At 50.9% G+C, this 23124-nt stretch overlaps 1 protein-coding gene across 2 annotated transcripts; it reads left to right on the forward strand.

Annotated features, from left to right (window-relative positions):
• The first annotated feature begins 328 nt into the window (after positions 1-328).
• SYT11 (synaptotagmin 11) lies at positions 329-16852 on the forward strand. 2 transcript variants are annotated; one of them, XM_019711111.2, is made up of 4 exons: positions 329-631; positions 4939-5765; positions 12877-12997; positions 13574-16852. In XM_019711111.2, exons 1-4 carry the CDS (start codon positions 598-600, stop codon positions 13882-13884), a joined length of 1293 nt encoding a protein of 430 aa, XP_019566670.2. In that variant the 5' UTR covers positions 329-597; the 3' UTR covers positions 13885-16852. The 2 variants fall into 2 exon arrangements, with proteins under 2 accessions (XP_019566670.2, XP_019566669.2); XM_019711110.2 differs by having other exon boundaries at positions 331-631; positions 12877-13000.
• The last annotated feature ends 6272 nt before the right edge of the window (positions 16853-23124 follow it).

Here is a 23124-nt window from a genome sequence, read left to right on the forward strand (position 1 = left end):
ATACATAACAGTAATGGCAATGGATACTGAAATGCAAGCAGTATTGAATTTTGTTATTCCAAAAGCCTAGGCACCCAGAACATTCTGCTGCTATATTAAGCCCAGGGAATTGTAATCACAGGATCTATAGAACCTCATATGATAATGTACCTACACTTCTTACTCAGGCCTCAGGGTTTTCTCCTTATAGACCCACAGCCCGTCAGTGGGCGGAGTCTCATTCTTAGGCAATCTCGGCGATGGGAGGGGTCCCCTCCCCGGGATCTTCCGGAAAGGGGCGGGCCTTGCCTTCCGGAACTTTTCGGACAGAGGCGGAGTCTCCCGCCGAGGGCCGTTCGGAAGAAGGCGGGGCCTACCTCGCATCAGGACCAGTCTGCCTGCACCTGCATCCTTAGCTCAGAGCATCCCTGGAGCATCTTAAGAGGAGACCGCAGCTGGCAACCAGGGACCAGACCGTCGCAGGAGGCGTCTGCCTGATACCTTCCCCCTCCCCTGACCTAGCAGTCTACAGCGGCGGCTTCCATACTGACCGGGGGTTCCCAGAGTTTGTCTGACCGCTGCAAAAGCATTTTTATAGCGATAGCCTGTGATTACGACATGGCTGAGATCACCAATATCCGACCTAGCTTTGGTAAGTACAGCCCTGGAGCATCTTAAGAGGTAAACTAAGCCTGGGGTAGTCGACACCGTTGCAAAGCCAGGAGAGCCCAGCAGCTGGACAGGGAATGGAGCCCAGACCAGGGCCTTCAAGAGCCATCCCCGTTAGAATCGGGCCTGTGTTGGTGAGTAGCGGGCAGTGGACAGCGCCTGAACTTGAGCTGTGGGCTGCAGGGCTGGGAAGGCCAGAGCCACACGGAGGGTGGGAGGTGCAGGATGCGAAAACCTTGCGTGGTGCACCATCGGCATTGCTGGAGGTGAAAAACAGCGAGCTTCGGGAAGACGTGAACCCCTCCCTCTGGGGGAGGAGAGGTGGGGTAGGCCGAGCCCTCCCCCTTGGGGCACGCAGGGCGGTGCCCCTTCCTCCCCCTCCTACCCCTCAGGCTGCGGGGGAGGGAGGTGGCAAGGGGGATGGGGCACCAAGATGGCAGCTTGGAGACTGGGGGTTGTGTGGCTAGCAGCCAGGGGAGGCGGCGGCCTCTGGGGAGAGAGGTGCGGGGGTGGGGAGCAGAAAGGAAGCCACTCCTTAAGCCGGTCAGCCGGATGCAACGTGAGCACTGCAAGTTGTATTCTGCACCGTAATGGTGGGTCCGTCCGATGCCTCCAAATGGCGCTTGGTGCTGCTGGGCTGGGGGATGACGTGATGTCTATTCCTGGGCCTCCTGGCAGCGCCTAGGCGCTTCCTCCCGGGCCTTTGTTCCCTGTTTCCCTGGGCTGGCTTGCTGGCTTTTCAAAAAGGGGGACTCACCCGCGCTGGCGCTGGCAGGGGCCCGATCCAGGCCCGAGGGGGAGGGGCGAGAGAGGCCGAGCCCGGGGGAGGCCGCTTTGTGTACCAGAGAAAGCATTACGTCATCTCGCGCCGCTGGTCCCCGACCCAGCCCGATGGGCTCCAAGATCAGTTACATTCCCTGGAGCAGAGTGGAGTGGAAAATAGGGGAGACGATGGGAAAGAAAAGCTCGAGAAGCAAGTTTTTCCCCCTTTGGAGATTCCCCCAAAATAGGCTAGGGCAACAAACTTCCTGTGCTGTGCTCTCCTGGTGCAAAAATGAAAAAGAATTACCCAGCTTCTCCATCAGGTCGCCCCCAGTTTGGGTGGTAGAAGCCAGTTTGAGTGCTGTCAACCTGGGGTTCGTTCCTTCATACCCCTAAGAGATCCTAACACTCAGACAATCTGGAATGTTAGGGTGGGGCCGCAGTCCCACCAGGAAATGGCTTTTCTCACTCCCCAGTAAGGGGTCCGTGGAAATAAGCAGAACTCTGTGCAGAACTCCCTCAATATCCAGAGACTACAGGAGAGGACATGGGGTCAGGGAGAGTCTGCAGACAACAGATCACACCTCTAAGTGCTTGTCCCACGGACTCCCAAGGCTAAATCTTTATGGTGTTTCTTTCTTCCCCTTCACCTTTGCATCTTCCCTCCTTCAGTCCCAAATTTCCAAAACATGTCCCTTTTGCAGTCGGACTGCACTCCATGATTTTCTTTCTGCACTTTCCTTTTCTTCTTAGGCCTTCTTGCCAACGTATTTCTTCTCTAATTGCAGTCCCAAGTTCCTTGGAAAGTGAATGGTGTGGAGTTTAATGTAATGATTTACTGTAGAGGGAAAAGAGAAAAGAAATTATATCGGCCTTTCACATACTACATTTCATTAGATCCTTACAAATAGCCTCTGGTGTTGGTATTATATCTATTTGCCATATGAGGAAACTGAGGCTCAGGGAGATACAATAAAGTCAAAGAAACTGGTGAGGTCATGGTAGGATTTAAACCAATATCCAGTTGATGGCAAAGATCATTCTCATTTCACTGTATCACACCGGCCTCCTTGACAGGGAAAGGCTGTTTTAATAAAGGGAGTGTCAATAACAGGTCAGATCAGAAGCTGACCGAGTTGGGCATAGCCCCGATGGGTCGTGCAGGTCTTTTGACCTGTACAGAGGGTCTCCCACATAGAGAACTGCCACTTCTGACTTTTTCAAGTGTCCCAGAGCACTTCATTTCAAACGCCATAGCTCTTGGGAGATACACCAAGCCAACACTCCCATTTTCCATGACCTTGGAGGACAAAAGGAACAAGCAGCCCGGGTCACTGCAATTTACAACTACTTTGAAACACACTTCAGCCATTAGGTCCAAGCTCTTTTTCCCACCGAGCTTTTGACGAAAGCAAGACAAAGAGTTCTGATGATTTTTCTACTTCACTGCCTTGAGTGTGGGGGAGAGAAGCAGGGCTTACGGAACGATCAAATACAGAAGAAAGTGGGGCAAAGGTGGGAAACAAGGTGGGGGAGGTCTCCGAGGTGATCACCTCGGGCAGATGGATCTGTCCGTTTCTCTTGTTTTCCTTCTCTGACCAATGAAAGGTGAGAATCCTTCATGTTCTCTCTTACCCACCCCGCCTCCATCTTCTAACAGTAAAACTTGAGGCCTGGGAAGCAGCAGTGGGTTCCCTCAAGATCACAGAGTAAATTTATGGTAGAGCCAAAAGGGTCACATAGGTATCTCCCAACGAGGGCCTTTGTATCTCCCTTTCAAATAAGTCTCGAAAATATACCTGTCTTGGTAGTTCCCTGTTTTCCTCTTCGCATGGAGATAATCAATGTTCAGTTTCATGAATCAGTAGCAAACAATTTTCAGGAAAGCTCCTGATTGATGAATAGCCATTTTTGCAGCTTGTGCCCATTCTGATTGACAACTGAAACCTATCAATTGTTCAAACAAATATTTCCTGAGCCCGTATCAGATGCAGGAGACTCGGGGATTCAGTGATGAACAGGGTGTTATTTCTCTTACTCTCCAGGCTGAACGCCCCATTTTGTGAACCCTCTCCCTCATAATTCATTCCACCTAATACTCTGAGAATAACCACTATTATTATTCAGCACGGCATGGACAATTGCAGTGACCCATGCTCCTTGTTCCTTTTGTCCTCCAATGCCATGGATAATTGATTTATTTGTTAATAGCTTTACTCTTTATCTAGATTATTTTAAAATGTAAGCCCTTCTTTTTTTCATAGAACCATGAAATGTCTGAAGTAGAATAAACATCAGACATTTAGTGCAGTCCTCATGGAAGAAATCCCTTTTAGAATATGCCTGACCAGGGGGAATCCAACCTCTGTTTGAAAGTTTTCAGTTGGAGATGGATCTAGACTAATCAGCTTCAGTGAATGTAAGGGGGAAATAACCCCAAACCTAATTATCTAACTCAGGGGTCCAACTTGAGTGGGAAAAGGTAGACAAGAGAAAGGAAAGGGAAGGAATCTGTCTCTTTTTAGTAATTCATTCATTCAACAAATATGTATTAAGTGCCTACTATGTGTTTTTAGTGCTGGGGATACAGAAATGAACAAAAGAGACAAAACCTGTCCATGAAACTTACCTTCTAGTGAAGATAGACAATAAATGGCAAAATTATACGAGTGTGTGTGTGTGTGTCTATATGTATTCTCGTGTTTGTGTGTGTGTCAGAGAGAAGACGTGGAGAAAATTAAGCAGGGCTACGAAGTGTGGCTCTCGGAGGTGGAGAAGGTTGCACTTTTAAATAGGTGGTCAGGGAGGGTCTTATTAAGAAGGTAACATTTAAGGAAAGATCTGACATTTTCCACCGTCTGTTTTTTCTATTTAAAGTTTTTCTATTTTAAATACCTGGGAGCTGAAATTTGGAAAATATTTTAAAAGTACTTAGACCCAGAGTTCTTCTTTTTACTACCCACCCACTCTACACCCCCCCCCCTTGAGCATCCTACTAAAACCATCCAAGGTCAAGCCCACATCCTTCCACCCCGTATGTCAGTCAGTCAGTTAACACAGGCCCACTGTTGACAAACCCTGTACTGGATGCTGTGGAGTGTCCTTCTGAAGCCAGACAGCTTGTGCCCTCGTGTAACAGTTGAGGTGAAGGGGTTCCCATGTAAAAGGTGACCTTGTAACACTTACAGGGCAGCTTCAAGTCTATATGAGCTAAGCAAGTCCGTACATACTGAGGAAAAGCCAAAAAGAACAGGAAGGCAGGTAGGGCACGTCAGGAAGGCTTTCTGGGGAAGGTAACTTCCATCCAGGTAACGGTTCCATCCAGGTAACTTCCACCCAGGTTTGGTGGAAAGGGAGAGCCATGCATTGATTGAAGAGGGTGGGAGAGGGCAGCTTGAAGATGGGGGAGAAGTTTAAAGCCCCGATGAGCCCATTTGGCTTGGGAGAGTAGGTTGCTGACGAGCAGAGGAGCTCAGGCCAGGGCTTGAGGTCCACCTGCCTTGACGCTTCTCTGGTCTCCACCTTCAGATGTGTCACCCGTGGTGGCCGGCCTCATCGGGGCCTCCGTGCTGGTGGTGTGTGTCTCGGTGACCGTCTTTGTCTGGACGTGCTGCCATCAGCAGGCGGAGAAGAAGCACAAGAACCCCCCATACAAGTTTATCCATATGCTCAAGGGCATCAGCATCTACCCAGAGACCCTCAGCAACAAGAATAAAATCATCAAAGTGCGGAGAGACAAAGATGGCCCTGGGCGGGGAGGTGGACGAGGGAACCTGCTGGTGGACGCTGCCGAGGCCGGCCTGCTGGGCCGGGACAAGGGTCCCCGAGGGCCCAGCTCTGGAGCTTGTATGGACCAGCTACCCATCAAAGTGGACTATGGGGAAGAACTAAGGAGCCCGATGGCCAGCCTGACCCCTGGGGAGAGCAAAACTACTTCTCCATCCTCTCCAGAGGAGGACGTCATGCTAGGATCCCTCACCTTCTCGGTGGACTATAACTTCCCCAAAAAAGCCCTGGTGGTGACAATCCAGGAGGCCCACGGGCTGCCGGTGATGGATGACCAGACCCAGGGCTCTGACCCCTACATCAAAATGACCATCCTTCCCGACAAGCGGCACCGCGTGAAGACCAGAGTGTTGCGCAAGACCCTGGACCCAGTGTTTGACGAGACCTTCACCTTCTACGGCGTCCCGTACAGCCAGCTGCAGGATCTGCTGCTGCACTTCCTCGTCCTCAGCTTTGACCGCTTCTCGCGGGACGACGTCATCGGGGAGGTCATGGTGCCCTTGGCCGGGGTGGACCCCAGCACAGGCAAGGTCCAGCTGACCAGGGACATCATCAAAAGGAACATCCAGGTGAGGAGGAAGCGTGAGGTGGGGCGGGATGGTGGGTGGGGGCCACGAGATCTCAGGACGCATGGCAGGGAAGGGGATGGAATGGGTGGCAAAGAGGGGCTGTAGGAGGAAGCCCTCAGCCGTGGCCTGGCGGTGGTCTCCTCTAAGGAGCGCCTTCCTGGGGAGACGATGGGCAGGTGGCTCCTGAGATGCACTTAGTGGTGGGCACCCTGATGCTGTGCCCAGCTCCCGGGGAGCAGACTGGACCCCCAGTCATATCAAGGATATAGGGGCTCATTTCTTCTCCAAAACATGTCGTCCTCCAGCGAACTTATTTCTCACAGCTGAAAAATGGTGAAAAGAGTTCAGTGATTTTCCCCTCGGCTTCCCTTTCCAAGCCAAAGCTCCGGGTGTCATTCGCGTCACGTACTATACCTACGTCTTTGAATAACCATTTTATAAACGCTTTTTAATGCATCGCTTCACCTTCAAGCCTGTTCCCCAGGCCTGAAGCTTTGCCACAGACGCCAGGCCCCATTCCTCCCCGTTGGCATTAGAGGGGGCCTGAGAGCCCTCCCTCTGCCCTCCTCCCACGGCGCCAGCGCTGGGTCTTACGTTGTAACTTCAGGGGTGTAAGAAATGTACCCCCGTCCTCCACTAGTTCCTCTCCCACAAACGGGGAGGCAGTGTCCTTCTGTGCTGACGTGCTAGGGCCTCAGAGCTGGACTGCCTGGCTTCACGTCCCTGCTCACCCCCTTTCCAGCTGTGTGACATGGGTGAGGGACACTGCTAGGCTTGTTTCCCCATGTGTAATGGAGCTGTTAAGACTGCCTTCCCGACAGGGTTAGGAGGCTCAAATGACATAATACCCCGGGGCATATTATTGCCCTGGAGGGGCTTTTACTATAGTGGGAGAGAAAGACAGACAGTCTTGGCAGTTACCGTACTGCGAGTGTGGTAGGAGCTTTGAAAGAAGGTGTAGACGTTTGGAACTCTCAGTTTCATTCTCTTTTCAGGAGAAAACATAAGTGGTTAATTGCAAGGGCTTGGAAGTCAGACCGAGTTTGAATCCACATGCCACCAGTCAGGTGACCTCGGGCAAGTGGCTTAGCTTCTGTAAGTCTCAGTTTCTTAAAGGAGTTAAGGAAGCTGATGGATTTACATCATCCCCTAGCACATAGGAAACCTTCCGTCAACTGTAACTACTGTTATTATTATTTCTATTTTTAATAACGTTTGACCCCTGGGAGATATGTGTCCTTTGAAGATGTCTGTATTTTGTTTTGACAAAGTAAAAGAAGATGGGGAGAACTGCATCAGTGGAGAAGCACATAGAAGGTTCAGGAAGGATGTCAGGGTCACTAGAAACAGCTGCCCATCTCCCAGGAAGGGCCCCGGCTGTAGGTGCCGTGCTCGCTCATCTCTTAATGCCTTTGCTGCCTGCAAGCCCACACTGGACTCAGTGGGGAGGCAAGAGCTAGGGATTGGACTAAAGAAGCTTCCAGACCAGCAGAGGGAAAGCGCCCAGTGCGCTCGCAGGTACAAGGTCTGTCCGCTGAAGAAGGCACCACACAGACACACCGAGATGGGGCAGGGGCCAGGGGCAATTCCCCCTGGAGGTGTGTTCTCACTTTCTCAGCGTTTCCAGAGGCGCCTGGCCCACTGCGGCCAGCTCCGCCCTCAGCACTGCTGCTGTCACATGGCTCTCAGCTCACCTCCCGGGGCCAAGGAAGCCCAGACATTCTGAAGAATATTAGAGGCGTTTGGTCAGGACATAAACACAGGCCCAACGCGGGGTCTAATAGACATCCTAGAGTCTTAACACAGCAGGGGTTCTCATAGCCTGGGGGGCAGAGGCCACGGGGCAGGGCAGGGCCACAAACCGCAGCCCCTGCTTTGTTGAACCCCCTCTGTCCGCTCTCCTCTCCCACCATCTCTTTTCCACAGGTTTCTGCCAGCCGCTCCTCCCCCCGCCCCCCCATTTCTAGGTTCCTCTTGGCAGTGGCTCCAGTGTTCCCCTCCCTGCCTTCATCCAGCTCTTCTCGCAGGGAGACCCTTTTCCAACACAGCCTTCCCTGTAGCCGCAACCTTGGTAAAGCTGCCAACTAGCCAGACTCCTCCCGAGTCTGATGCCCTCGCAGCCCAAGGCTGAGACGGAAGGATGGCTCTGTGCCAAGCTGCAGCTGGGAAGAGACGGCAAGGGAAGGGACTGATTTGGGCTGCGTACAAAAGAGCCTCGAATCCAGGACATGGCGTAGGGAGCACAGACAATGGCATTTGCTAAGCTGCCAGGGGCTCTTGGCAAGAGGCACATTTCTTTCCACTTTATTAACTCCCTTCGGGAGGGATAAGCCAGGGCTGGGCAACACCCCTGCTGGAAGAGGCCCCAGACAGGACACCGGAGCCTGTGCGGCCCCACTCCAGAGCCTTGCAGCCGCCCAGGCTTCCCCAGCCAGCGTCTTGGGCAGGGCCATGTCCCATCGGAGCCATGACTGTCATCTCCCCGTCACTCGTCCCTGTGATTCCCTAGCATGACAGCCTCCAAACATCTCCTGAGTCCTCCCTGCTTGGCCGAGAGTCCGCCCTTTCTGGATCTCCCCTTAGCTCATCAGTTAGAGCTGTTCCGGACTATTCCACACTCTGTGTCAGGCATCCCCTTATCATATGGGGCCAGATTATCTTCCTCCGAAGATTCCTGGGTGGCCACTGGTGAGACCTGCATTTCTCTAAGGAAGCCGCCCACTCCTCACTGCATTTCCTGGCCTGTAGCAGACAACACACGCTTGTCCTTTCCACTGGACAGTCCATTCCAGGTGAAGAAGCACAGGATTGGTCACCATTTCTGACTCTAACCAGTTCACTGCCTTCCTCCCGGCAAGCAATTATTATCTGTGGGCTCAGCCTCCCTCTAGGCTGGAGCGTGAAGCCTCCTGGGATGGCTTGTGAGAGCACTCTCAGCTCTTAGGAATATCCAAAAAGATGCAAGAAGCATTCAATCTTAACCCTTGATTACGAGTGCAAGAAGATCACAGCATAAACTCTTATCGAGATGCCCCAAATCTCCGAGTTGGACTTTGGGATTAGATTTTTTTTTTTTTCAATGGCAGCTTTTTTCCAAATATTTCCTTCAGATAGAAATTAAAGTGACTTTACATTCCCATAATAAATCCCCCACCAGGAGAAGGGAGGCGATACAGAGAGGGCTGGGGGATAAAGAAGAGACAGTGGGAAAGAAGTGATTTACAAAGTAGGTAATAAAGTGTTGCTCCACTTCTCCTAATTTCTGCAGGTCATTGTTTTCCAAACCTTTTCCTGTCTCTCCACTGCCAGATCTGGTGCTGCTGACCTGGGATGATGGTCATGGGAACGAGAGGATTCTTAAAATCTCAGATTTACGAGGGACCTTAGAGGTCATCCATTCTAGCCAAAGGGACTGAAAAGGGAGAAAGAAAAAGGAATGTCAAGTTTCCAGGAACAATAAAGAAGGTTGCTATGCATGAGTATTGGGGCGGATACAGGGGGGATGTGCTTGAACATTAAGGCTTTTGTTTCTTTTGTTTTCCCATGATTGTGATTTATGTGGATGGAGGTGGCCCTTAGCTGGACTTCCAGCCCCAATAACGGTTTATTGAGGATGTGTGCGTCCACCTAGTGCAAAGACTCTGGCCAGAAAATCACTCTGGAAGGGGCTCTGCTCATTAGAGGAAACCGAGAAATAGACTGCTCCCTCGCCAAGTGTTGCCTTCCTCTGAATGTCTCTAGGACCCCCGCTCCTCGCTCCTGGTCTGTTTTCCACTGAGGGAGGAGGATCCCGCCCTCTGAGCGCCAGGCCTCCCTGCTCTGTCAGGCATGGCTAACACCCTTGTCCCCTTCCTCCGCCTTTTGCTTCCCGGCCCCTCAGCAGGGCCTTTGCCTCACTAAGCAAGGGGCTGGGAAACAGAGCTCGCTCCCAGCCCGTGACAAAGAGCCATTGACAGTGATGCTTGGAGTGGGATTGGGTGGAACGAGAAGTGGGGGAGGTGAGGGGACGGACGTGAGACTCTGGTCTTCACTGCAGAATGGAATAGCATTCAGGTGGTGGTGTGGCTGCGGATGTGGGCATCACAGAGCGGCAGGCACTCTGCCCAGGGAAAATACCAAAGGCGAAGGGGGATCCGGTGGAGAACAGTTGCCTGAGGAGCGATTTTAGGGGAGAAAAGTATTAAAAGGAGTCGTCCGCGTCCTCTGAGTAGGGAAGGTGCGTGGGGGCTTAGAGGAGGAAGATTTGGCTGTAATGGATGATGTAGGAAACAGAGTTTTAGATAAATAATCGGGAAACCTAAAGCCTAGTCCTGCAGTCAATGTTATTTTTACAAGTTAAACCCTTCTTTTTTACGTCAAATCTTTTTGCCCCACCTATCCTCCTTCTGTATATAAAGTTAGAACCATAGCTACAGATTGCGTATTGAACACTTAGATACCAGTATTCAAGGGTGGCCTCAGACATAGACATCAGATCCAGTTAACATTTCATTATTTATGGAAATGAAGGGGAGCAGTGGCCCAAATAATCCATAGGTTCTTTCTCGCCCCGCGCTGTGTGCTGGGATTTTCTGTGACATGGAATTGTCCCCTCTGTGCACTGCCCCATGTGGCCGCCACCAGCCATATAAGGTTGTAGAGCCCTTGAAGTAGAGCTACTGTGACTGAAGAACTAAACTTTCGATTTTCTTTCATTTTCACAAATTAAAATTTAAATAGATGTGTGGAGCTAGTGGGTCCTGTATTGGAAAGCTCAGTTCTGAATGTCTGGAAGGCATCTGATTTGCTTTGTCACAAGCAACACTTTCCTGCTGCCATTTGGCCGTGGCTCCTCCCAGAAGTGAGTCTACAGTCTCTGTGGTCTGATTCCCGTGGAAAGGAAGCCACCCCGCAGGGTCCTGGTTGGCACGGGCAAGCAGCCTGTCACTGTAAACTGGCTGAAGGTTCTTCCCATGGACCCAGTCAGGCACTGACAACATATATGTCCTGGGGAAGGGAAACCTGTGGAGCTTCACTCTGGCGTTGAAGAAAAGCCATGAAAATCTTTTTTTTAAATCTATTCTCTTTTGTACTTCAACTTCAAAAGCTAGAGGCTAAGTTTAAATTTTCTTCAGTCATGTTCTGTGCCTTACAAGAGACATTTCCACATGCTCCTGGTGTGAAATGGAACCTCGAGAAGTGTGTTAAGCCATGTGAAATATTATCAGAGTTCTTCCCTTGAGAGGACTTGAGGTTGATAAAGCATAGACTCAGGGTTTTTTCCCCCCTGTTTTTCACTAATGAGCTCGTTAAATTATTTACTACTGCACCAGACACACCTGAGCAGGTAGAACACGAGACTGCGAGCTTCTTGAGGAGAGGGTTCCTGATTGTCTAGCTTTGCATAGCTGCTGGCAGAGTGCCTGGCCCTTAGTAAGTGCATACAGGATAAGTCATTTTGGAGGGTATGTAAGGCTGGTGGTGAGAAGAGTCTATTTTTGCTCAATCTAAGAATTCCTGACGTAAGTGACATTTCGTTGAAGCTATAAAGACTATAAGGAATCAGATTTGATAGTCGGGGAATGAAGTTGTCCTAAATTTAACTTATTATATCCCCTACTTCCTGTTGTTTTCCTTATCCCAGCCCCAGCCCCACTTCCTAAGCTAGAAACTTGAGAAATAGCCCTGCATCTCTTCCCTCTCCCTCACACGGCCATCCAAGTAGCCACCAAACCTAGAAAACCCTGACGACTCTTCCTGAGACACAGCTCCCCTCCGTCCATCTCCTCTGCTCTAGCCCCGGTTCCAGGCCTCCCCGTAGCTGCCTGAGCCTTGCAGCAGCCCCTCCACTGAGCTTTCTGACTTTGACCTTTGTCCACTGCAGTTCACTCTCCAGCTTTCACGACAATCATATTATTACTAAGATGGTAACAACCACGACGGTCACTTTGTCACTCGTGTGCTGACAGACCTCCTCTGGACTGGGCTGACTCTGCTGCTTGTTCCAGTGTCCCCACGGCCCTTCAGCCTCCCCTCGCCCCCCCCCCGCTCCCCCCACCGCAGGTTCCGGGCACATCCCTCTGGCCAGGCACCCCAATACCAGGCACACGGCCCCTTCTCGCCCTTCCCTGAACACCACGTACCCCTTCAGGACCCAGTGCCTTTGTCCCGGCCATCCCCACCACTCCGCCGGCCATGACCGCCCCCCCTGCCTGTTGTCTCACGGTCCCTCACTCACCCTTCATAAACTCATCCCAGACGTCAGCTGGCAGAGCCTGCCCAGGGCCTCCCGGCAGCACTTAGACAGGCTTGTTCCTTCTCGGCCTAGTTCACGTTTGCTCACATCTCTGTCTCTTCTACCCTCGGGAGTCCTGTCAGCGCTGGCTGCCCCACCCCGGGCATGGAGTAAGTATCCAAATGTTTAAAATGTTCTCGGAGGACTAGAGGTTTTTCAAGCTCAAAATAGGGCCTCGATGAAACTTAGAGACGGGAGACAAAGACGTGGGCGGAGGGCGGGAGCCAGCCGGGCTGAGGAAGACATGAAGTGCGCACGATACAGGGTGGCTGGTCACCCTGGGAAATGGAGGGACAGGCTCCAGAAAGTTCAGGGACTCGCCCACGGCCAGGTGATGCGAACGTGGCAAGGTTGACTCAGACCCACATTTCCAACCTCCCACGGGACAGTCTTCAAAGCGTTTTTATCACAAGAACCAAGTGAGAGAATAAGAGAGAATGTACTCGTCGGGCGGACCATGGCATTTTACACAGGTTAACTTCCCGAATCTTCTTCCTAAGCCCGTGCGTTGCATAGTTTTTATCTCCATTTTATAGATGAGAAACCAAAGTACAGCGTTGTCAGGGACTTGTGCTGGGTCATACAGGTGACAAGTGGCAGCAGGACGTGAATCCAGACCAGGCTGGGCTGTCTGTCCATGCAAATGGTTTCATGTAGTGTCACCACCCGCATTAGCACACCTCCCTCCCTGTTCAGTGCGACGGTAACAGCTTTACACGACGGGCACCTGCTGAGCTGAGCGGCCTTCTCCCCACGCTCCCTCTTGGGGCTGCTCTTCCCTGCCCTCCGCCCGGGCCTGCGCCTGCTGGGTTCTCACCTGTTGCTTCTTCTCCACAGAAGTGCATTAGCAGAGGGGAGCTCCAGGTGTCTCTGTCCTATCAGCCCGTGGCCCAGAGAATGACAGTGGTGGTCCTCAAAGCCAGACACTTGCCGAAGATGGATATCACCGGCCTCTCAGGTAGCAGCTATTTACTCCAACCTATTTCTAACCTTCGGAACAGACCCTGCCTCCTGCCCGTGACCCAGACACGCCCCCACGTTTCAGGCCCCTCCCGCCTTTCACGCTGCACCTGTCCGTCTCTCTGCCCCTCTTCCTGACGAATATCTAGGTTATAGACTTTCTTAGCCAGGGAGGTGCTTTGGGTGAGCAAATGGGGTCATTACCTTCGGCGAGGTACCCTAAATGGCATCCTGCCTGGTGCCGGGCCCTCCCTGCTCCGGGTGAGACGTCTCAAAAGGGCTGCAGGCAATTGTTAGTCTCTGTGTCCTTGAAAGCGCTTCCCGGTGGCATGGGGTTTCTTCAAACCTGACTCGAGGAGGTTATTCTCTTCTCTTGGTTCCCCGGGGCCCTCGTCCAGGCGGGCGGACTGAAACCCAGCCAGCGTGCATGTTTGTGCCATCACCCAAAACCACGTGGGGGTGGCCACCAAAGAGACAGACAGGATCCCCCCCTTCCAACACTAGACCACATCTCCTAAGAGAGGACCGTGTCATAGGCCTGTCTCCCTTTTTCTTATCTCTTTGGGGGACCCAGATCCTTATGTCAAGGTGAACGTCTACTACAGCAGAAAGCGCATCGCCAAGAAGAAAACCCATGTCAAGAAGTGCACTTTGAACCCCGTCTTCAATGAGTCTTTCATCTATGACATCCCCACTGACCTCCTGCCCGACATCAGCATTGAGTTTCTCGTCATCGACTTTGATCGCACCACCAAGAACGAGGTGGTGGGGAGGCTGATCCTGGGGGCGCACAGCGGCACCGCCAGTGGTGCCGAACACTGGAGAGAGGTCTGCGAAAGCCCCCGCAAACCTGTGGCCAAGTGGCACAGTCTGAGCGAGTACTGATCCTGTGCCCCTCACCGCTCCCCCCGGGGCCGGGCTGGGCAGGGACGTGGCGGGGAGAGGGGTGACAGAGAGAAGTGGACTCGAGACCTCATTTTAGTTGTAGAAGAAAATTTCGTACAAAACAAAACCCCACAAAGAACATCCCACATGACCACAGCTGCAGATCAGTTCTTAGCGATGATGATTTTTCTCCTTTGCAAGGCACTAGAAATTCTTTTTTTTTTTTCAATGGGGGGAAAAAAAGAGAGGGAAAGACCTCTACAAGTCTATATATAACAATGTAACCTTATACTTGCATGTCTAATACAAACTGAAGAAAGTAGCCTAACTGCCAATATCAAGTTACAGATTTTAACCCATGAAAATTGTGTTTTGTGCCGACTTGTATTTGCTGATGACCTGAAATTGGCCTCTTTTTATTGGGCTTCTCTGGAGTTACTCTCACTCCTCACCTCTGCAAAAGAGTATTTTGCTCTTGTAAGACCTCACGTGTACATCATCACCACCTCCTCTCCCTATTACCTCTTACTTCTCCGCTCTTGGAGCTCAAGGTCCACAGGTCCGTTAGCCAAGCAAGAAACAAAGGTGGGATGGATTAGACAGCATGTGTGGGAGAAAGGGTTTCTGAAAAATGGGGTGTTTTCGCCATCGGAGCTCCTGCTATGAAGGGGTAGACGGCAGTCTGTGGTTAGATTGTGATAAAGCGCATGGGCCCATCCGACTTAGGAGGTAGAGCTGGGTTCACAAAACTAGATGACTTCTCCAAAAAGAGCTTTGGAGACTTCCAACTCAGCGGTAGGACAGTTCCAACAAACAGCCCCGCTGATCCCAAACGCTCTTTGCAGGTATGAGGACGAAGAGAGAAGTGAGATGACTGTGACCCCCACCCCTCCCTTTGCATCTCTGTATGGAGGGCGACAGCCATTCCTTGGTCGATGGGTTAGAAATCATCAGAGGTTTGAAAGATTAACTTGGCCTTTGTTTTTCCAGAAATGCGACTCTTGAGAAGCTTTAGTGTCTTCTCAGGTAGCTTAGATGTGATCAGTTTTGCTTCAGAAGGCAACGGGCCTTCCTTCAAAGATTCTTCTCCTTAAAATTTTCAGTAATGGCTCTTAAAAATAACAGTGTGACGCCACGAGTCATTCATGGTGACTTGGATTCTTTCAGGATGTCCTTTCCCTCAAAACAAAGTGCTTGGTTCTCGGAACTTCCGGGCCTCACAACAAGGTGGAGGGAAGGGGGAACCACAGGGTTCTATGCTCGTCCTGGAGACATCGCACACCCTGCGGGGATGAGACGTCAGCCTCCTTACCCCTCGTCCAGCCATGGATCTAAGGCTGACGCTTCAGGTGGCAGAGACTTAAGTCACTGACGATAAGGAAACTTGGGTAGGCAGGAGATATTTTTGCCAGCCCGGAGAGGAACTCAGATAAGCAGCACCTTGAAGCAAGGCCTGAGAGATTAGCTGAGGTGGAAGATCCACTCCCATGCCCGAACCCCACTTTCTAACTTGCTTCTGAAACGGGGGTTGAAAATCTGGGTCTCCGTGGCGGGAGTGGGTGTTGCCTGGATGTGCCCTTAGCTTTTGTGGATTTGAAATCAATCTGCACCAACCTCACCCCTGCCCCAGCCCCCAATCCTTTCGTTGTGTTTCGAAGCCTGGATTCTTGACAGTGCAGAGTGGTATGAGCGGGCACGAAGCCCAAGCTCTGTCCTTGTCCCTGTCAGCCCCCACCCCCCACAATCCGACTCTCTCTCTCACCATCCGTTGGGTTCCCACCACCAGTACTCTGTGGAATGTAAATACTGTATCATATGTAGAAGAAATTAATTTTCCTTTTCTAAAAATGCATTTTGAGAGGGTTTACTGTACATCTGACAGGAGCACTCTGAAGCCCCATTAGGAAAGAATTTCAACGGTTCCTCTTCATCGCCTTAATGTCTAAAGATCAGAAATCGCTGAGCAACTGCTTTCGCTTCCTTCCCAGAGACAATGCTAAAGCAACAGGTGGAGCCAGCCCGGTGGTGGTCGCCCCGCTGTGTGTGCCTCTGAGCTCCTCCTGGCGGAAGTCTGGGAATAGCCGCAGCCCGCTCCTCTGCCCCCCACCTCCTTGTAGCTTTATTCCTGGCATTCTTTGGGTCTACTGCGCACTGGGTGGTGACAGGGGAGGAACCAGTAGTTCTGGAGCCTGACAGCTGCCTCGGTGTCTTTCCCAGAAAAAGGCCAAGAGGCAGACAGTACAGGGTCCCTCCCTCCTACCTCAGGCCTGACCCATCGTGCCCTTGACCTTGCTGCCCCAAAGTTTCTTAGCTGACCTTGACTTTCACATTCGTCCCTCCCAGACCTAGCTGGTAACAGTGGAGGAGGAATGCCCCCTCCTAAGAGTCAGTAGAAAGACAAGAGACTCACGTCCTAGCTTTTGCACAAGGCACTCCTGGTCAGGAAGGGTTAGGGAATGGTCACTTCTGATTTTCCAAAAGTCAGTCCTTCTGTCCTGTCTTGTTTCCTTTGGGAAGACAAGAGTTTTTCTTAATAACAGAAGTCCCTTTATGAGTTATTTCTTCTTTCGGTTCTCCGTGGAGCACGGCCAAGACACACATGTTTATGTGCTCTAGGTGTGAAAACAGAACTGGTTTGGGGGACAGGGGCGCCTGCTCAGGAGAGGGGACAGTGCAAGTCCGTCTTGGAAGGCTTTTCTTATGGCCATGATAGTGACACATCCCTCACTCTGCTCCTTCTCCAGTGTGGTCGTCTTTCTTTACCTTGTGTCTTCTCTTGTGAAAAGGAAACTCAAAAATAAAATAAACATGTCAAATTAAAGAAGAAAAACCTGAAAAAGCTAACATGAATTGTGTGAACTCGCGTAACGCTGTATCGCTAACCTACGATATGTAATGCTATCCTGTATGTTGAATTTGTAAACGCACCACACAACTGCAAAATAAAAACTGACTGACATTAAAGACAGAGTGACGTCAGCGTGGTTCTCTTGGAAGCTGGATGGCTGTGAAATTAACACTCGGACTCCAAGGGGACGTTCTAGGGCGTTTTCTCCAAGTGTGGGCCTGCAACCACCTGGTTCAGAATCGTCTGCGGGGAGCACTTGTTAAAACAATGCAGATTCCAGGCTCCCGTCCTAAAGCCCCTCACTGGGTAGGCGACTTGGTTTGCTGCTTGTTCTAGTCCTTTTTCTAGTCTATTTTCCTCTCAAAACGTCATTCGTAAGATCCTAACCACCAGACGGAGAGATGATGTTTTTTAGCACCCCAGTAATTGGACATATTTATTCCAAGAAGCAAGGCTGAGACCGGCTGATTCTGCTCTCACACATCAGCCAACAACTACGTGTTAAGTGTCCGCCAGGTGCCACATACTGTGGGTACAATACAGGGGACAAGCATTCGTCGCATAATCACTAATAAATGTGTCATTACCAACCAAGAAATGCTCTGAAAGAAAAGGCACAGCGCTGAATCCCGCGGTCTGGGGCCAAGGCATGGGGTGACGTGAGCACTGCCCACTGATCCTTGTGGATTTCCCTGGCTGCCTGAAGGCCTGGAACGGTGCCCTCTCCACGTTTTCTGTTCTGGGTAAACGATCCCCCCAGAGTGTGTGCTAGAGATGGAGAGAAAGGAAGTGGGAGGAAAAGTCCCTGCTTTTTTTTTTTTTAAGTTTCAGTGAAGGAACTAAAAAACATTTTTAAATGACAAAACTAATATAAGAAGCGTATCATAGGACAATTAGAAAAAAATCGTCAAGATTCCAAAACCTTAACAAACGTTTTGTCTCCCAGTCTTATTTCCTGTGCATTTTCTCCTGATCCGTCACTCAGGATCATGGCAGAAAACATGCAAAATACAGCACATGTTCGTAGAAACAGGAAAAGTCCAGCTACAGACAGAGATGACTCATTTGGGCACAGCTCCTTCCAATTTGTTTTAACTAGCTTAGGATTGCAATCATGGCACGCATGGAGCTTTATAGATTCCTTTTTTCTAGGTGACAGTCTTGACAAGTAACATGATGGTATAACAAAATGACAGTAAGAGAATCTCGGCATTCGGGATGCTTTTGGCTACAATTAACAGGAAACCAAATTTGAATTGGCTTAAACACGATGACAGTGCATTGGTTCACCCAACTACAAGTCAAAGGTGGGCAGGCTTTGGAGCTGACTCCAGCAGAAGGTCACTGAAACTATCAGGGACCCAGGTTTTTTCTGTGGGCCCATCTGATGTTCAGTATTAGCGTTATCCCAAGGCTTTCCTGATGTTTCTAGAACCCCTTCCACGGCTCCATGCATCCTCATTCATTTTCAGGAGGAGAGAGGAGATTGCTTCAGCACACCTCCCAGAAAAATAAGGCAAGCCACCCCGAGGCCTCTAGCAATTCTCTCCTCTAATCCTGCTGGTCCAAACTGTCCCCTCGGCATTTCTGAACCAATCACAGGCAAGGAGGATGGGATTACCTTTGCCATTGCCCTGGAACTGAGTATGGGAAACAGGTGGATTCTCGAATAAAATGTCATTTTTTCTGGAAGGAGAAATGGTCACCGGGTGGGCACCCGAGAGAGAACACACACAGTTTTCTGCAGGTCCTCTCACTGTAAGTATTTTCTCCTGGGATCTTATGACACACTCCAAGGAGCGTTGCCAGCCTAGTAAGTGCCCCACATCCTGATTTTACCCCCCGCCCCCCATGCCATGTGGGTTGAGAAGACAAACAGTCTAGTGCTTATGTCCCCTCTTTGGGAAGGCTGAGAACGTCATTTGTAATCAGCAGAGCTTTTATAAGACAGTAACCCAGAGACCATCCCAAGGGCCTAACATGGTACTGGGTGAAATACCACCTCTGAGCCCCTCTGGGATGCTCAGAACTCTGCTTGGAGCTCAGGAACAAGCCCCTGCAGGGGGCTGTAAGGCTTCACGGGCCCAGGAAGAGATGTGCTCCCAGAACAGCCTGGATAAAAGCCTGGGAACTCATTAACTGCTCTGGTGTTCAGGCCTGGGGGGCTGGTAATTCTCCTTACCTGGGATAGTCAGCGTCAATCTAATTACAAAGCTCTAACGGGCCCCTAAAGAACGATGCGTTTTCTTTTTAATGATAATAGCAAAAGTGGCTAACATGACTGAATGTTTAGGTGTCCTGGCCACTGTTTTAAGCACTTTATACATTTGGAACTCATTTAGTCCTTCCAACAACCTTGTTGGATATGTGCTATTATTATTATTCCCATTTAACAGGTGAGGAAACTGAAGTCCAGAGTTTCAATAACTTGTTCCAAGTTCCACGGCTCATAAGCAGTGGAGCCTGGATTAGTAGCCTGGCTTTTTCTCTACCATCTGTATTTTCCTACCGTCACTGCTGACCGGGTGGAGACTTCAAAGAAAGCCACAGAAAGAGCCCAGTGGGAACTGACGCACCTTTGAATGTGCTCGTGACCTTAACTGTAAGGTCCTCAAGAATGTGGCAGAGGGGCACCTGCAGTGGCATGAACCTGGGCACTTGCATGGTTTCCACTCCCTCCCACCAGATTCCACGCTAACATGTAACGACCGTTAGCAAGCGACTGACACTCTGCATGTCCCTTACCCCTGCGCTCTCTTCTGCCCTTTGGTCCAAATCTCCCATGAGACTTTGCACGTTAGAATTAGAGATGCCCCGAGAACTGTGTGCTTGTCTGTTTAGTCACTGGGGACTGCCCAACACCGAACACAAGCCTGGCCTGTGGCAGACTCTTCGTGAAAACTTGTTGGATGAAGGCAGACAGGCCGGCAGCAAAATATGTACCATCTAGGATGCAGGCAAACTCACAAAGGCTTAGCTTCCCCTTCTCCTTGGAGGCCGAGTCGGGGAGTTTCAGAAGTTGGGTCTGAAGTGGTTTCTGTTACTGTGTTTTTGGTGGTGGTCAGTGTGTAGTAGCCAGTCAAACCCACGTATTCTCAAGAAGTCTAAGGATATTAAAGTAAAGAGTGGCCACAGTTTGGGGTGGGACTGTGTTATTTCTGACCAAACTGACATGCAGACACTTTCCCGCCAGCCGTTTGGTGTGGATTGCCCCGTCCCTGAGCCCGTCCCTGCACTCACCTTCATGTAAAGCATGCCTCCACTTCTCCCTCACCTCCACGCTCCACTGCAGGGGATCCAGGGAGAGCATCTAGTGGGGGTGTTTTGGGAGCGAAAGGTTTTTCTCCTGGCTCACAGCAAACTGTAATAAACGCTAGCAATAACCAGCTTTGGGACAGGCAGGAAATGACACGTCCACACCCCAGCAGCTTTTGTTCAAAAAGCTGGGTGACTTCATGACATGGTCATGTGTGCTGTGGAATGTACACACTGAACCAAAAGCTGCTCCTCAAGGTTTGTTGCTTGTTTGTTTGTTTGTTAAGCAAGGTTAAAACGTCCAGTCCTTTTTGTCTACGGGCCAACTCGTGCTCAAAAGTTGATTGGCAGTTTCAGAACGCCCCCAACACGAAGACCTCCCCGCCCTTTGTCCTGTAAGTTTTTCTTGCTTGTCCTGTCCAATCCCGTCTCCTTACCTGTGCACTATCAGAGCCTTTTTTGTTGCTTCCTCCCAGGTGTACATCCACTGACTTTCCCACCTTGTGAATAACAGCCCGTCACTGCTTTCCACGGCCCCCGGGTCCAGCTCAGTGACTCCTAGTCATCCAGGGCCGGCTGCATGGCTGTGGCAGAACCACCTGGGGGTGGGGGGGGTTCTGTTTTTACAGATTCCTGGGTCCTACCAGAGAGCCATCAAATCAACATTTCCAGAGGCTGAGAAAAGGAGAAAAAAACCGAAATGGCTCTCCAGCTGTTTCTGATGCAGAATCACCAGGTATTTGGGACCTGTGCTCGCGACGGACCGGCCTCCCTGGCTTTCCACCCCCAGCCCGGCCCTGCTGGCCTCTGGCTGTACCCCAGCCCTCACGTCACGTGATCCGGTCTGGACTTTCCGCCCTCAAGGCCTGTGTTGGAGTTGTCCTCTGCACAGTGCTGGCTTTTCTGTTGCTCCCTGTCGCACTGCTCCTCCTCCTGAGACACCTAATGGGCTAACCCCACCTACCAAGTTAATCCTAGACCTTGCCAAGTGTTGTTTTGGTCAATGTAATGTCGGTTTTTATGTGGCCTCGTCTTCCCAATCAGCTGGAACCCCCCAGGAGCAGAAAGGATGTGCTGGGGGTCTTCCGTTAGGTCAGCTAGTGCATTTCAGCTGAAGGAAGCTGTCCACACCCCAGCTCTGGCCATCCAGACATGGGACAGTCAACTGACCGCTGACCACAAGTCCTAAAGATCCATCCTGGGGCCTCCAGGCCATACTTGGTCCCGTGTTCCTGACAGTGAGGCCAGACAGGCGGCACGTCAGTTCCACGCGATGCATACGGGTCTTTCTGCAGACAAGCGCTAAGGCAGCTCTAGCTTTCCTCACCGACGAGGGTGCGGTCCAGCCAAACAGGCCAAGAGCACACACACCCTGGAAACAGCTAAGCAATAAACCAAGGAGGAACAGCAGCAGACTCATCTCCCAACTTTCTCGGAAAAACACTTGTCGAAACTTCCGAGTAAAATACAAACACAGTGGCTATTTCCTTGTTTTCTTCTAACTCACGCTCTACCTACTGTGTCACAGCACTTCTGAGCAGGCAGAAAAGGGAGAAAGACAAGACGGGTGTGTGCAGTGACATCACTGAGAGGTATTTTGAGAACAAGGTGAATGATCCCTTAGTCAGAGGACGAGGCTCTCTCTCCAACTAGCTCCCTGCACGGTGCCACCTAAGTTCAGTTCCAGCTGAGCTGGTCAAACGGGGGAGGAATAATCTGAAAAAAGATTTTAATTCAAAGGTGAACAAATCCAGGTTTACTGCAAACCCAACATTCGCAGTATTGGACCAAGAACGCCATTAGCTTGTGGAACTCCCAAGTGCCCTCCGTCTCACCCTTCTCGAGACTGAGCTTGGAAAAGCTGCAACCCTAGCCATTACTTGTCAGCTGCTTATATAAGAAAATAATTTTTTAAAGAAAATATGCAGTAGAGAAGCAGGAATGAGGAGAAACTTCAGAAGTTACATCTCTTTGATCTGATCTCTTTATTTTTCCCTTCAGGTTAAATTCAGGCTCTCCTCACTCTCCCCCCTGTCCGGCCATACTAATTCTGAGTTCCTGTGACATTCCCTGCTTGGAGCACATAACGTACTGTGTTAAGACTGCGCTCTCATGGTTTTGTCTCTGCATTTCACCAGAGCAGGGGTATTTTATGTTCCTTGGAATCCCTCACGGCCCTTAAAAACAGCACGTGGTTCCACCGCCTTTCCTGACAGACGTTAAGCAGAAAATGGAGTGCCGGGCCCTCGGGACCCGTTTCAATAGTGGGCCACACGGACAGTTCCTGCGCCACTCGGTAACTGTTAAATAACGAAATACACGCCTTAGTGTCCAAACTAAGTCTTCTCCACAACACGGAGGCCCATTCAGCCTAGTGGAGATACCAGCAACCACCTCCAATTTCACTCCTCACTCTCACACTTAGTTTACGTCCTTGAAACGACTTTAACCCTGGCCCAGCTGGCAAAGGTGCCAGCACCTTCAGGGTGCTTCTCCTGTCTCCCTACCCAAGACGTAATCTCTCCGAATGAAGGGGCATTCCATGACATGCTCCCGAGCACGTGACACTAGTGTTCTAGAACTCATGTGCTTAGCATGTTTTTGAATACTTCCCAGTGTGGGGACAGAGCCAGGAGTGCAGTTTCCAGGCTCTCGGCCTCACGTGGAAAGGTGCTGGCTCAGGTAGTAAATGGCCATCAACTGTGACTGCATGACCATTAGCTGTAACCAGTGAGCCACTGGCCACTAATTGCTGTGGCTACACTAGCAGCAAATGGAGGCTAGCAAGATGGTGGCTGAGCTAGTAAGCGGCCGAGTGTGGATTGCGGATAGTGTGGCTCCTGCTTCCTGTGTCTCCAACCCAGCCGCCAGCGAGACTATAGTGGTGTGACTCCCCTACCTATGGTTCCGTGGGTGTTCCTTTTTGGCCTCGCCATGTCCTGCATGCTTATGTGGAGAGCGGGACCGGAGACCCCACATGACACCTTTCATGACAAATGGCACAGCGAGCAGGGTCTCCTGCATGACACCAGAATATAAAATCTCACGGTATCCAATGTTTTTCTTAAAATGACCCCTTACAATGATTCCGAACATTTCTCCCCACACATCGGGACGTAAAGGAGAAGGCCAACAGG

The sequence above is a fragment of the Rhinolophus sinicus genome, linkage group LG14, assembly GCF_036562045.2.
Source record: "Rhinolophus sinicus isolate RSC01 linkage group LG14, ASM3656204v1, whole genome shotgun sequence".
NCBI classification, from domain to species: Eukaryota; Metazoa; Chordata; class Mammalia; order Chiroptera; family Rhinolophidae; genus Rhinolophus; species Rhinolophus sinicus.